At 32.5% G+C, this 14,714-nt stretch overlaps 1 protein-coding gene across 1 annotated transcript; it reads left to right on the plus strand.

The window, feature by feature from the left end:
* Window positions 1–4,391: 4,391 nt before the first annotated feature.
* Window positions 4,392–5,533, plus strand: LOC116120456 (calmodulin-binding protein 25-like). Its single transcript, XM_031406403.1, has one exon. The coding sequence runs from the start codon at window positions 4,609–4,611 to the stop codon at window positions 5,323–5,325; it is 717 nt and encodes a 238-aa protein (XP_031262263.1). The 5' UTR covers window positions 4,392–4,608; the 3' UTR covers window positions 5,326–5,533.
* Window positions 5,534–14,714: the final 9,181 nt, after the last annotated feature.

Here is a 14,714-nt window from a genome sequence, read left to right on the forward strand (position 1 = left end):
TCAGTAATAGTATTCACTTATACAGTTGAACATCTCTATAGTGATACTCTATATAGGAATAACCTCCATGTAGTCATAAAAAATGTTGGTCCTAACTTAGGCCAGTTATAAATAAGAATAAATTTCATATTGTAATAAGTTATAATTTTTTTAGGTTCCGTCTTAAAGAACTTGCCTCTACATAGTAATAATTATATATATATTACAAAAATATATGTTATTTTACATTAAATGTTTAAGATAAAATAAAATATTTATCTAAAGTTGTTTGACAATGATTCATATTATAGAGTTGTTACTATATCTTTTATCTTGCAGGTTCATAATAAGTCGCTAACATAGACACCTTATTGAAACCAAAATATTTGTAACTTCTCTCTTGATACAAAACTTTTTGTATTTTCGTACTATCATCCTCAAGATTATCTCATTCCTCTTCTTGTCTAATTCTAGTAATGTCTTTTTTATTTAGTTAAAGTATACATGACTTATTACTCATTTGGATGATTGAGGAACACATTAATATCCATTTGATTAGTGTAGTAAAATTGTTGAATCTGATCACTTAATTCTATAATAACTCTTCGATATCTATTTTCATACTATCATAATGTTGTTAAAACAATGAATTGAAATCTTAATACTACTAAAACATGAATGGAAATTTTAATACTATTAAAATATGAATTATAAAATAATTTTTTTGAATAAAAAAATAATTTTGTAATTACATCTCTATTAAGTTATGACCTCCTCGTAATAATAAATTAGGTTGATTCAAATATTATGAATACAGAAATGTTTGACAGTAATTATATTGAATCCAAACACAAGAAATAAAGTTACACAGATTTTGTTAAAAATCGTTCTTTAGAGTATAGATAGATGATTAATAAATAAATAAGGACAACGGCGATGGGATAGACTAAGGATATTATTCATACGTTCATCAAATAATAATATACTATTTTACATACTAATTTTAATATAAATATATACAAATTGACAATATTAGACGTAATGTTTTCAATTTAACTAAACGGCGTGACAACGGAGTGAGGAGAGTAAACTTGAGGAAACAAGGGTGCGAGTATCTCGGTGTAAGCATCCAAGTGTCTACTCAAAACCCAATCTCTATCTTTATCTCTAGTTTATAATTATTTTTAAAAGTTTTACCTGCACGTCATCGTTTCGTCATGCCACGCCATCTTCTCACGTCACCGCTGGCGCCTTTTTTTTTTGGCTTTTTCCTTTTTGAATTTTTTCAAATTTCTTTTTCCTTCTAGAATGCTTCCCACTTTGCGACGCTGGTTCAGAGTATTTTTGAATTTTGATAGAGTCAAGTAAATTCCATCATAAAGTTTATCCGCTAACAAAACCAAAACATTAGTAATAAACTAATAATACCACCGTTCCCTTATTTATATTAATTATTAATATTTAATAATTCCATATGAAAAATCAATTATAATCAAATAAGGAAAATTTAATTAATAAAGATAAACTCAATTAAGGAATGGTTATTAAAAGTGTGTTTAGTTGGGATACTCCTTCCTTACTCTTGTAATACTATATTATATTATTGACATTACCATGTTTAGTTATCAAGTGATAAAAGATTTCGGTAATATTTCAATACCAAAAGTAATTACTGAATGTTATATAATTGGTAATCTAAATACCACCATTTTCTTCGGTACTCTAAGACTATTTGGTAATCTTAATTTTGTTATAATTTTACCTCTAATTAATAATTTTTTTTGGATAATAATGTCTTTGTTGTGAAAACAATTTAGAAGGATATTTATGAACTATTTTATATTTATAAAAAAAATTTTTACGCCATTATTACTTTTGTACTTCCAACAAATTACCAAAGACCACCTTTGTCAGAACGGTGCACTCTAAGCTGGTAGAAGTTGGATACATTAATGCACAACGGGCTATATCCAGTCGGTTGTGCATCATTTCGACGACTGTCAATCGTAGATGGTTGTGGTGGTCGGTGGCCAGCAGTCGTCTTGGGTGCTTAGAGTGTTTTGGCTAATTTTTAAACTTTTATTATGGCTAAAGTGTTTTAGCTTAATTCTCAAATATAAGGGCTTAAATAAATAATCTAAATAATAATAATAATATTAAAAATGAAGGACAATTAAGTAAAAATGCTTCTTCTATAATTCATTTATTCCTCAAAACCAAACATATAAATATAATATACACATTAATTTATTATAACCTAATCAAACATATTTAATGTAATATTCCTAATAATCTTTAAAATACTCTATATTCCTATTAATATAACATTCCTAATAATACAATATTATTCATCTAAACACTCTCTAACAAAATAAAATTTTAACCTACATCAAATATGTGTTTTGCTTTTGCATGTCTTATTTTGACTTTTGCATGTATAAAATATTACAAGAGATAGCGAAATCCCTTGGTTGGAAAATTTCCCTAAATGTTTATTAAGAAGACGTCTCAAAAAATATCTCAAAGTAGGGAAGACTAATTAAAAAAAAAAAAAAAAAATTGAATTATGTTGAAAAGATGACATGTAAATGGGAGGCCAACTACCATTCTCAAAATGGCGGGAGGGATGATTGATAAATAGGGGACACATCAACTCCAAGGTTACCTAACCTCACCTCTCTAGGCATCCCCAATCCCCATGGCCATGGCCATGGGCCCCTTTCATTTCATATCTTAGACTATTCTTAGTTTTAATTAGAGTAAACGACTTTTTTTCACCCAAGGTTTGCCTTAATAACATTTTCCCACCCAAAAAGTTTTAAATATCATTTTACCACCCAAAGTTCATATTTCTTTATTACCTAGAATAGATTTTTCGATTTGGTAGTTAACACAGAGGAAACTCGGTCTAAACTATTAGGGCTTTTGAAGGGAGGATTCCGGTGAATCTTTTGATGGTGATAGGTTAGATTTTGATGGTCGAGATTGGTCAGAATCTAACTTGGGAGAGGCGGTTGTATGTTTCACAAATCACTCGATTGTCGACGATAAGAAGGGTAGGCAAGAACAAGGTTTGAGTGGTTTTAGTGAATGATGATTGAGAAAGAGAATGGTGGTGGTTTGGAGTCGCAAAAATGTTGGAATCGATTGACGATTGGTCAGAATATAAACTTTGGGTGGAAAAGTGGTATTTAAAATTTTTTGGATAGAAAAATGTCATTAAGGCAAACCTTGAGTGGGAAAAAGTGATTTACTCTTTTAATTACTATCTACCACTTCGCAGTTTTGGATGTTTATTCTTTTTCAAAAAACAAATTAAAGGCTACCTTATACTATTCAAGATTCTATCAAATAATAGTTATTGAAAAATATAATATCATTAAAAGATCAATATTTGAATAAAAATAAATATTGTTATCATGTTAATAAATAAATAAATTCTTCTAAGGTTGAGCAGAGGAAGAGAGAGAGAATGATAGTAATGGACTAATGGTAGTCAAAATAATAATTGAAATTATTCCATGCAAGATTTAGAATTTAAATATACTGGACTGAATCAGAAGGCCCTCAATAATTGACGGTAACGGCTCGATTATAAAATTAAAAAAAAAAGATAAAAAGCATAAAGAGGATGTCAGAAGAGCACGAGTTAATACGCGTAACAAGGACTCCATATGACACGCCTTGACCGCCAAACTCACTCTCTCTTCTCACACTTCTTACTCGCTACTAGTAGTAGAACAACTGTCAAATTTACTCTATACTATATTCAAACATAAATATCATTAAACACCCTCAATTCTTTATCAGACTTTTAGTTTGCAGCATTTTAAACCCCTAGATGTTTAAAATTATTTTACCGGCGCAACTTTTAAAATTTTATCAAATAAACCCTTACCTTTACTAAAACCAAGGGTTATAGTAAGAATTATATCAATAAAATTTGATTTCAAACTTGAATACTTAAGCAGATTTTCACTATTAATTTATTGTTATGAATTCAAAGTTGCTTTGCATCAAATACAGGTTTTTTTTATTTTATACATTTATATATTCAATTGGACAGTTCTTTATTAAAAATAAGCCTGGTATAGAAAATTAAACTAGTGAGGAGTTATTAAAATCATTTATCTTCCGATTTAATCTTATCTAAATCCCTACTTATTAACATTAATCCATAGAGAGGTTTGTCATGGTTTACAACATTTACTAAATCACAGGGAAGCTTTTCTAATAAAACAAAGCTTAAGGTCCTAAAAGATATTCACACCTAAACCAAACCAAACAAAAAAAAAAAAAAAACTAGAGTAAACCATGGTTAAAAAAGAGCTAAAATTCCGTACAAATCAGGTGACGCGTGTCCGTCCATACAACGCGGTTTCTTCATCTCACCGTCCTATTTAATTCCTTGTCATACACCCTCCCTTTCTCCCATTTCCCACTCAATCAACCAAACCAGCCATACATTTCCCTTCCTAAATCTTCTTCGGTTCTTCATGGTTCATACATCATCTCCACTGTGCGCTTAATTTAACATTATCTTATAATTTCTTATCATATCATGCTTTGATTCAACTCATATTGGTCCATTTGTTTTCTCCTTAGTTTCTCATCCTATTTTTCAAAACCATGACTTCTTCCGAAAACTTGCCCGCTCTCACCGCTTCCTGGGCCTTTCGTGATCCTTGGTTCTCCGAAGTCTCCGCTCACGAGACGGAAACTTTAACCAAAGCCCTCCAAAAGACCTTCTCTACTTCTACTACTAACTTTAACAACAATAACAACAACTCTGTATCTGAAGCTTTTGCTTCAGATTTTATCTCCCCTTTTGTCAACCCTGAAACTCCCACTGTTTCCAACGTTTCCGGTTCTGACCCGGAAACTTCCCTTCCGAAACGCCAAAGAAACGGCGTCTCCGGGCCCAATTCTGGGAAGATTTCGAAGCGGAAGTCACGCGCGTCGAAACGGACTCAAACCACGTTTATAACGGCGGATCCGGCGAATTTCAGGCAGATGGTGCAGCAGGTGACCGGCGCGAAGTACGGGAACTCTCAAGGGTCGGTGCCTTCGATACTGAAGCCGGAGCCGCAGAGACTCGGTGGAAGGTTGCCTGGAATTGGTCATGGCGGTGGGTGCTTACCCACACTTGATACGTCGGCCTTTTTGCTGGATCATCATCAGCAGCAGGTGGCGATGGGCTCGGGCTCTGGGCCTGTAGGTGGGCCGGGTGTTGGGTCCGGCCCATTTAACTTCCAGACGTCAGTGATGGGTGACGGTGGGAGTTCTGGGTTTGATTTTGATGCTCTCTCGAGCTTCCCAACTCTAGAATCATGGAAAGTGATGTAATAACGAAAATGTTTTTTTTTTTTTTTTTATTTTTATTTTTTTTTATTATGTTTTTATTTTTGGGGAGGGTAGGCCAGTAATTTACGTAATGGATGTCTGTTTATATTTTTGGGGCGGCCTTTTGTTAGGTGGTTTAATTTATATAGTATAGTTTCTTTAATTTTGTTTCAATGGTGTACTGGGTGTATGGATTTTAGAATTAATGTTACTTAAATTAGTTCAAAAATATTAATTAATTATTTTTCTATTTAATGGGTGATTGAAATGTTGTTGCATATTAAAATCACATTCATATGCCTTATAGCCAAAATGGGTGAGTTTGGGGTTTGAGATATACTTACTACATTATTATAATGTCTTGTGACTATCAATTGAATGTACAAAAAAGTAATAATGCATTGTGAAGAAGATTCAAAGGCCTTAAAAAGTATATAAAAGTGGTTTATTTAGAGTATAGAGGATGTGTTTTTTTTTGGGTTATGAACAAATTGTGTATAAATTTACCCACATTTGGTCTACAATAAATTTTGACAAATTATTTGAGATTTATTTAAATATATTGACTTCTTCGCTACATGTAAGCCACCGGGTGTAATTAATGAATATTGAAACCAAGTTGTATTTTCCTTCTAATAAAATTAACAGATATTTAAGTTGAATTGATATTCTCTAGAATGAAGAGTATTAAATTAATATTATATTTTCGGTGATTCATTCGGTGAATGATTAATATATAATTTATATTCAACAAATTGACATTAACTCGAGAGTCGAGTCAAAAGGTTTTAATAATTAATTAATCGTCTATTGTCCTGCTTAAAAAAGCATACACTTGGGTCTTGCTCCCATAGAAACTTCTTTGATTTCTTTCCTTTTTTTTTTTTAATTTTTTTAATTTTTTTTTAAAATATATTTCATTAACCTCTCTTTTAAGATTTTTGTATAATTAATCAAATTTAGTGTGTTTTTTTTTTAAGTCTAAAATATTTTTCATAAACAGTAATAGTTATACCAATATTTTACATTGTTAAAAATGAGACGTTATTACTCCAAGGTTTGGATTTGAATTATTTAAAAAGTAAGAACGATATTTGTATAATAATTAAAATACACCTACTTAGGATTTTCGATCATACATTCCGAAAACGTGGTTTTTGAAATTACCTCATTTTTATTTATATTGAATGTGATTGATAATCATATATGTATTAGTTTATAATAGTGTTGAATGTTTCACTATCGTAATACCATAGATTTTGTTTAATGGTTAAAAGAAGTTTCTATTGATCTTAAAAGTCTAAGCCAGGTATGTATTTAATTTAAATCTAAGGAAATATGTGGGCAATCAAACCAAATTTTAAGGGATGTCAATATACACTTAATGGGGTAGAAGTTGAATGGTGTTTAGTTGAAAATTTATTGAATTATAAAATAATGAGTTGACATGACTTAAAATGTCTACTTAATGCCCCAAAAGTCCTCCGAGATGAGTGGTTAAATTAGTGGTGTGACATTCGATTTTGTTAATTTTATTTCATGGGTCATACTCTATATAATATTTCATTTTAATTTATTATATTTTGAAATATTAACTTAAGTTAATTTTGTGTGTTTTTAGGTATGTGTATCTAGACTTGGCAAACGGGCAGGCTGGGTGGGTACGAGTCAAATGGAACAAATTTTTGAATAGGTACGGAAATGCACCATCTGTACCTGCACGAGCGGGGACAGCTGGACCTGCGGGTCACCCATTTCCCACATATATTTTCACTTCTCTCTCTCTTTTTTTTTTTTTCCTGACAAATTTTGTTATTCAAACCATAAAATGTAAATTGTAACTACAATTTTATAAGGTAATGGACATAAAATTCCAATGAGGTAGGCATTTTTGTACTACCACTATTTCTTGCCATTGGAAGCTGGGAACATGGGTGAAGCTTGACCGCCTTTGATATGTACTACCACTATTTCTTAATCTCTGATTGAGAGAAGTAGAGAGGGAGATTTGGGAAGAATCTGTAGCACGGCCGGGACTCAAGATTGATTTAGAAGTGATTTTCATGGAGGAAAAAGAGGAAAAGCGAGAAGTAAAACAAATGAAGAGCTCACTTGTTGTGCTTGTAGGAGTTGTTGTACTAGTGCTGTTGTTGTGGTGTTATGAGTTCATTCTTGGATATTTTGATTTTTCTGCTGAGTGTTTTTGGCCATTATCAGAGAAAAAGAGAAAGGGAGACTTGTTTGGTTGGATTGTATGAAGAGTTGGGTTGTGTACAGGAGGAGGATTGATGAAGAAAGAGAGAGAAAGAGAGGTGGAGTTTAATGGAAGATGACATAAATGGAGTTTGTCTTTAGCAATATGTAAGTGAGTGCTATTGTAACATAACCCTAAGCAATTTTTTTTTTTTTTTTTTAATGCGGATACCCACGGGTCTACTTAGTAAATACTTAGTAAATATGGATACAGCAAAAAAATGGTATGGAAATTTTACAAATATGATACAACAAATCATAAAAAATACGTTTGTAAAAATTCAATCATAAAATTTGGATACGGGAAAAATATGGTATACTTACGAGAAAAATATGGTACGAGTATATATGAGCTTAATACGATACATTGTCAATAATACGTTTTGAAAAATACGACAATATCAATCCTAGTTTTATCACTTTTCATGATTCACCTAGTTAAAATCAATATAATATTTCAAATGCAAAATATTTAATTAACCAAATAACTATTAGACCTAATAATATAACAATATATAATATATAACTAAGATTCAAATTATAGTCCCTAGACTCAAACACAATATATAACCAAGATTCAATTATAGTCTCAAACCAAACACATAAAAAAAACAAAAATTCAAAGTCGAATTAGAGCTCCAAACAAATAAAATAAATAAATAATATAACTAAGATTCAAATTATAGTCCCTAGACTCAAACACAATATATAACCAAGATTCAATTATAGTCTCAAACCAAACACATAAAAAAAACAAAAATTCAAAGTCGAATTAGAGCTCCAAACAAATAAAATAAATAAATAATATAACTAAGATTCAAATTATAGTCTGTAACATAAACAAACAATAACAATTCAAAAAAGAGCATCATCCAACCAAGAAATGTCATCATTATCTATCAAGTTATCATGTAACCCTCAATCGTTGGTGTAGAATTAGCATCTTCGTCCATATGAATTTCTTCATGTTGATAGTCTGGAGGCTCTCTCAATTTTTTAAGATCTATAGATTCCAAGTCACGACTCATCGTGAAAGTAAACTTATTCATCATCATCGTGTTCTTCCTCACATACACAAGCGGTCCTATCCTTTTTTTTTTTAGCAGCTTCAAAGGCATTCCAATTTCTCTCACATGATGAAGCGCTACAAAGTTGACTCAAAATTTGAATGACATACTTCTTGAGCACAAGAAGATCATCCCCATTGTAATCCCACCATATTCCTGCAAATGACATCAAAAGCTTTCTTGAATACAAAGAGAGAAGCAATATACAAAAAAGATGTACAAATTTTTAAAAAATTTATGAGGATGACTTGTTTGTAACATTGTTTTTGCCGTTGTAGTAAATAAGGTAGCTGGCCTACTACAATACAACTGAACGTCTCTAAATTCAACACAGATTGAAGTATTAAAAAGTTTGAAGTGAATCTTGTGGCACAAGGTTGTCTTAATTGTCTATCTTTGGTGTACTCTTTCATTGCTACATGAAAAACTATATACCGTGTCATGAACATAACTATTATTCTTGCTTTATTTGTGACAACTTTTTCCCAATTAACTTCATCATATATGTGTTTCAGAAGAAGTTGAATTCCATGAGCAGCACACCTCATCTTATACATTCGAGGATACTATCCAATGAGCATGTCACTAGATAGATGTGAAATTGCTACTACTACTATCAGTTATGAATTGCACAACATGTTCTTGTCCAATTGATTCAATTACAAAAACAACAATTTCTTTCAGATAAATCCTAGTTTTTCTTTCTCGGGAAGCATCCAATGATTTTATAAACATTGCACTACCATGTGAATATGCCACAAGATTAATGAAAGGTCAGTGCATTATATTTGTCCATATATCAGAGATTATAGTGCAACCAGATCCAGATGTATCGCAAGAACGCTTCACCATAGCAACATACTAAAAATACCTTTTCTAGATTATGGAATTAACATAGCTTGAAGAGTTGAGTAAGATGGAAGCTTGCATGCTACACCATATTCAGCCACTGCCTTAACCAATTCTCCAAAAGCACCAGTTTGAACAACATTAAAAGCGATATTGTTCACCACAAAACACTTAGCAAACATTTTATCAACAAACTCCTTATTTTTTTTCTTATTCATTTCTAGTAAAGATGCTTGACTTTGACGTCTTTAGCTACCTTTAGAAAGCGGCGAAAATGGTAAATTTGTTTCCTCCTCATGATCATTAGAGTTTAAAGCAGTAGAAGAACCAGCTGAACTTTTTAATTTTTTATTACTTCCACTTCCAGACATACCTAAGAATGCATATGCTTGTGTCTCATGATTGACTTTATTACAAATCTCAACATCATGGCCAGTAATTCTCGACAAGTGTGCTTTAATTCTATAAGCCCCACCACTACATACTTTTTGATAGAATTTACGTTTCCATTTATTCCCCTAGAGATCCTCAACATGCTCCCAAATTTTATGTTTTTTTTCATACCATATTAGGTTGAGTCTACATTTAAAAGAACAGAAAAGAGAATATCATCAAAAACAAAAGGATACTTAGGATGATATACTAAAAAAAAAAAAAAAAAACACAACAAATTGTTAGTGTAGAATTGCAGATACAAACAAGTTCACAACACACAATTAATTTTTTTGGGTAACTAGTAATTTATAAAAAATAACGAATAACACGTAAACGGGAAAAACCCGTAGCAACATATCCTTATGAAAAACAACAAATGGTTGCAACATAAAAAGAACAAAGACAATCTAGGATGTACAACCTCTTACACACCCATCACACCCCAACATCATCCAAAACAATTTGGGGGAGACTAAACAAAAAGAAACCAAAAAAAAAAAAAAAAAAAGGAAAAGAGGCAAGTGCAACTTCTGTAGAAAAAAATGCAGTAGCAGCAAAGTCTTCACCTAACAGCAAATGCAAAATGCCAAGGGACCCTTGAGACAAGGAGAAAACGCCAACAGCAAAAGAAAAGCAACTGCTGCCCAGCACCAACTAGCTTATAACACTTAACCATGGCAACATTACCACTAAAATCAACAAAAAAGTTCTCACAACTAAGCCACACCTCAACTAGGTATTCACCAGCTTGCAACATTCACAATAAGTGACTCTCTAGCCACTAATCATCCACCTACCACCAATACAACACCCACAATCCAATCGGTCAACCAAAAGAGAAACACATAAGTCAAAACACCACCACAACACAAAACTCCCCCACATAACACTTGAAATCAAGCCTACTCCAATTAAAACACTAAGCCAGCCCCTTTTACTACTCACACACCAGCATAAATACAAGCAATCCACCAACATAACAAGAATCTAAGACAAACACACACAAGGCTTCACTACGGATAACACACACACACAAAAAAAAAAAAATAATCATTTCATAAACAAATCAAGCAAAAAAAGGGAAAAAAAGGAAAGAAAAGAAAGCAACAATAATTAATAAGTTAATAACAAAAGTGTGTACCTTAAGGCTTGAAGTCCTGGACTTGAAGCTTGGAAAAAAGAGAGTTGAAAAGAGAGTTAGAGGACGAGATTCAAAGTGAAGGTTGATGGGCTGACGGCCAAGATGGAGGAACTATTGTTGGAGACTAGAAGAGAAGAAGAGATCAAGCGATGAAAAGGAGAATATCAAGAGAAGAAGAGAAGAAGAGGAGATTTCATTTGACAAAGCCTAATCCTAACTAAGTGAAGAAACAACATCGTTTTCACATTTTTTTAATAACGATTTTTTTTTTCCAAAAATACGACTGAATAATTCGCAAATAAAATGTTTGAGGCATATAGTTTGCGAATAACATGGTCGTGCTGATAAAATACATAAATTCACGAATGATACGTGAATTTGCTAACCAGGCTTGTGGCTATCACCCGGCCCGCTCGTAAAAATAATTGGTGGGTCGGGTACAGGTAATATTCTCACAGGTTTTAAATGCATGAACTCATACACACTAAAACTGACTGGGTACCCGTGGACCTGTGGGTATATTACCCGTTTTGCCAGGTCTATGCGTATCTTATGTTAATATTACCAATTATTAGTAACTGAATCTTCAATGTTCACAAATAGGGAAGTAAGTTTCTGGAATGACATATGCAATAAGATAATCAATTGAAGCCTACATAAAATTTTTGTATAAAAAACGTTTTTAGTTTTCATCACGATTTCTAAGTTTTATAGGCTCTCAAATTTTCTGCAAGAATAACTCTAGATTTTAGATGCGCAAAAACATTTTTGAGACAAAAAATGAAATGTAATATACAACCTAATATATTTACTTCTGTTACAATTACATATATTCCCTCAATGTATCTATACTATTTCTATCACTCCCCCTTAAGCTGGAGTATATATATCTATCATGCCCAACTTGTTACAAATGTAAATTACCCTTTTATCAACAAGAGACTTAGTAAAGATGTCAGCTAGTTGTTCCTCTATTCTAACATGATTAATAGCAAACAATTTTTGTTCAAGCTTTTCTCGCACAAAATGGCAATCCATCTTTATATGCTTTGTCCGCTCATGAAAAATTGAATTATTTGCTATATGTATGGTTGGTTGGTTCTCACACCACAAGTCCATAGTCCTTGGATCACCAATTACAATTTCTCCAAGAAGATGTCTCATACAAATAAGCTCAAACGTCACCTGTACCATAGCTCGATACTCATATTCTACACTTGATTTAGCAACAATAGGTTGTTTCTTACTTTTCAAGAAACAAGGTTTCCTCTAACAAAGACACAAAATCCAGTCACAAATCGTCTGTCTACATATGATCCTCCCCAATCCGCTTATGAAAATCTTTCTACTTTACGATGACCATGATTACTATAAAGAATCTCACGTCCAAGAGCTCCCTTGATATATTTTAAAATATGACAAACCATATCCCAATGAGATGTCATGAGAGATGACATGAATTGACTCACCACACTTACTGAGAACGCAATATTTGGACGGGTTACTGTAAGATAATTCAATTTCCCAACTATTTGTTTATATCGCTCTGGATCACCAAACAACTCTCCATCCTCAGTATTCAATTTCACATTAGAAACCATATGAGTATCACAAGGTTTAGCTCCAGTTAGGCCTGTTTCAGTCAAAACAATTCATTTCCTACTCCTAGAAACTTTGACTCACAGAAAGTATCTTAAAGAGCCCAAATCTTTCGTGTTAAATTTAGAAGCCAAAAAGTCTTTCAAACTATAAATGCCACCACTATCACTACCTGTGATCACAATATCATCAACATAAACAACGAGAAGGAGAATGCCATAACTAGATTGCCTATAAAAGACAAAATGATCATAAACACTTTTATTTAAACCAAACTCAGACACCACACTACTAAACCTCCCAAACCAGGTACGTTGAGATTGTTTCAAGCCATATAAAGATTTCTCAGTTTACATACCTTTTCGAACTCCCCCTGAGCAACAAACCCTGGAGGTTGCTCCATGTAAACCTCCTCAAGAAGACCACCATATATAAATGCATTATTAACATCAAGTTGGTGAAGAGGCCAATCATAGGAAGCTACAAGAGAAATAAATAACTAGACAAACGTCATTTTAGCAACCGAAGAAAATGTCCTAGAGTAATTAATACCATATGTTTGAGTCTAACTCTTAGCAACCAACCGAGCTTTCAACCGGGGCACAGATCCATTCGGATTAGCCTTCACTATAAACACCCACTTACACCTAATGACATTTTTTTCACTTGGTAAGTCAACTAGGTCCCATGTATTGTTATGTTAGGGAGCCAATATTTCTTCTTCCATAGCCACCTATCATGAGCAACCGCTTCAGACACAAAATTGGGAATAGACATGGAATCTAAAGATGCAACAAAAGACTTGGAGGATAGAGACAAGGAGGTATAAAAAACAAAAGAGGAAATATGATAAGTATAAGAAAGCTTCCCTTTATGAATAGCAATGGGAAGATCAAGGTCAAAAGGATTCGAATCCTGAAACGAGGCTGGTGGTAGGAGCAATGAGTCAAATATCGATACAGGTGCCACATGTTGTTGCTGAGTATTCTGACGAGAGTAAGTTTAAGTAACAAGAGAACGAGGAGGGGCTGGGGGAATGATGTTGAGTAATAGTACAAATAAGAAAATCATCGAGGACAATAAGGGTTGATGAAACTGAAGAGTAGACATAAAGAGTATTTTCAAAAAATGAAACATTAGTTGAGACAATATACTTATCCAATGTAGGAGAAAAGCAATGATAACCCTCCTAGTAATAAGTATAACCCAAGAATATACATTTAAGAGACCTAGGATCTAATTTGGAAAGGTGAGGTCGAACATCTTGAACAAAACAAGTACACCCAAAGACTTTGGGAGGAAGAGAAAATACAAACTGAGAAGGAAAAAGAATACAATAAGGGATTTGACCACCCAAAAGAGAGGAAGACATTCAATTGATTAAATGACAAGCTGTAGAAACTACACCTGAAAGATGGAATGCATGGAGAATGATGCATGTGATACTATAACATGTATATTCATATATTGTAAAAAATTTCAATCAAACTGAAAACAAGTAAGGTATAACTTGTTACCTTAAGTCCTTAGCAATCTTGGAGACTTTTAATTTCAAGAGAAATTAAACAAAAGATTATCCACACTAAGGTAAAAGAAGAATTAGGCCAAGAGAGACATTTAGGGTTCTTAGAAATTTTTGATCTCTATCTCAAAAATTGATATATCATTTTCTTTATATATGTAGCCTTGTAAACAATTCAATAATTGTTTTAGAGTTGTAAATAATTCTATAATTATTATGAAGTTGTTAAACTTCTTTAAATAATAACATTGGATTAACATTTAATCACAATTCACAATTTAACTTTTAAATTGTTNATCGTGCTTAAAAGACTGAGCATAAAACGACGTCGTTTTGATCAAATTTCACCTAAAACGACGTCGTTTTGGCTCAGTAAATAATAAAATTTTATTTTTAAAAATACGGCCGAATTATACGGGAATTATACGGGAATTATACGCGAATTATACGGCTAAGGCATATAATTCGCGTATAATTCGGCTGTGCTTATAGAATACGGGAATTCACGTTTTATACGCGAATTATA

This window comes from Pistacia vera, unplaced genomic scaffold (genome assembly GCF_008641045.1).
Source record: "Pistacia vera cultivar Batoury unplaced genomic scaffold, PisVer_v2 Contig935, whole genome shotgun sequence".
In the NCBI taxonomy this organism is placed as follows: domain Eukaryota; kingdom Viridiplantae; phylum Streptophyta; class Magnoliopsida; order Sapindales; family Anacardiaceae; genus Pistacia; species Pistacia vera.

Bases quoted from the DNA above. Each gene is read 5' to 3' on its own strand.
- LOC116120456 (XM_031406403.1), top strand. From the start codon at position 4,609: ATGACTTCTTCCGAAAACTTGCCCGCTCTCACCGCTTCCTGGGCCTTT.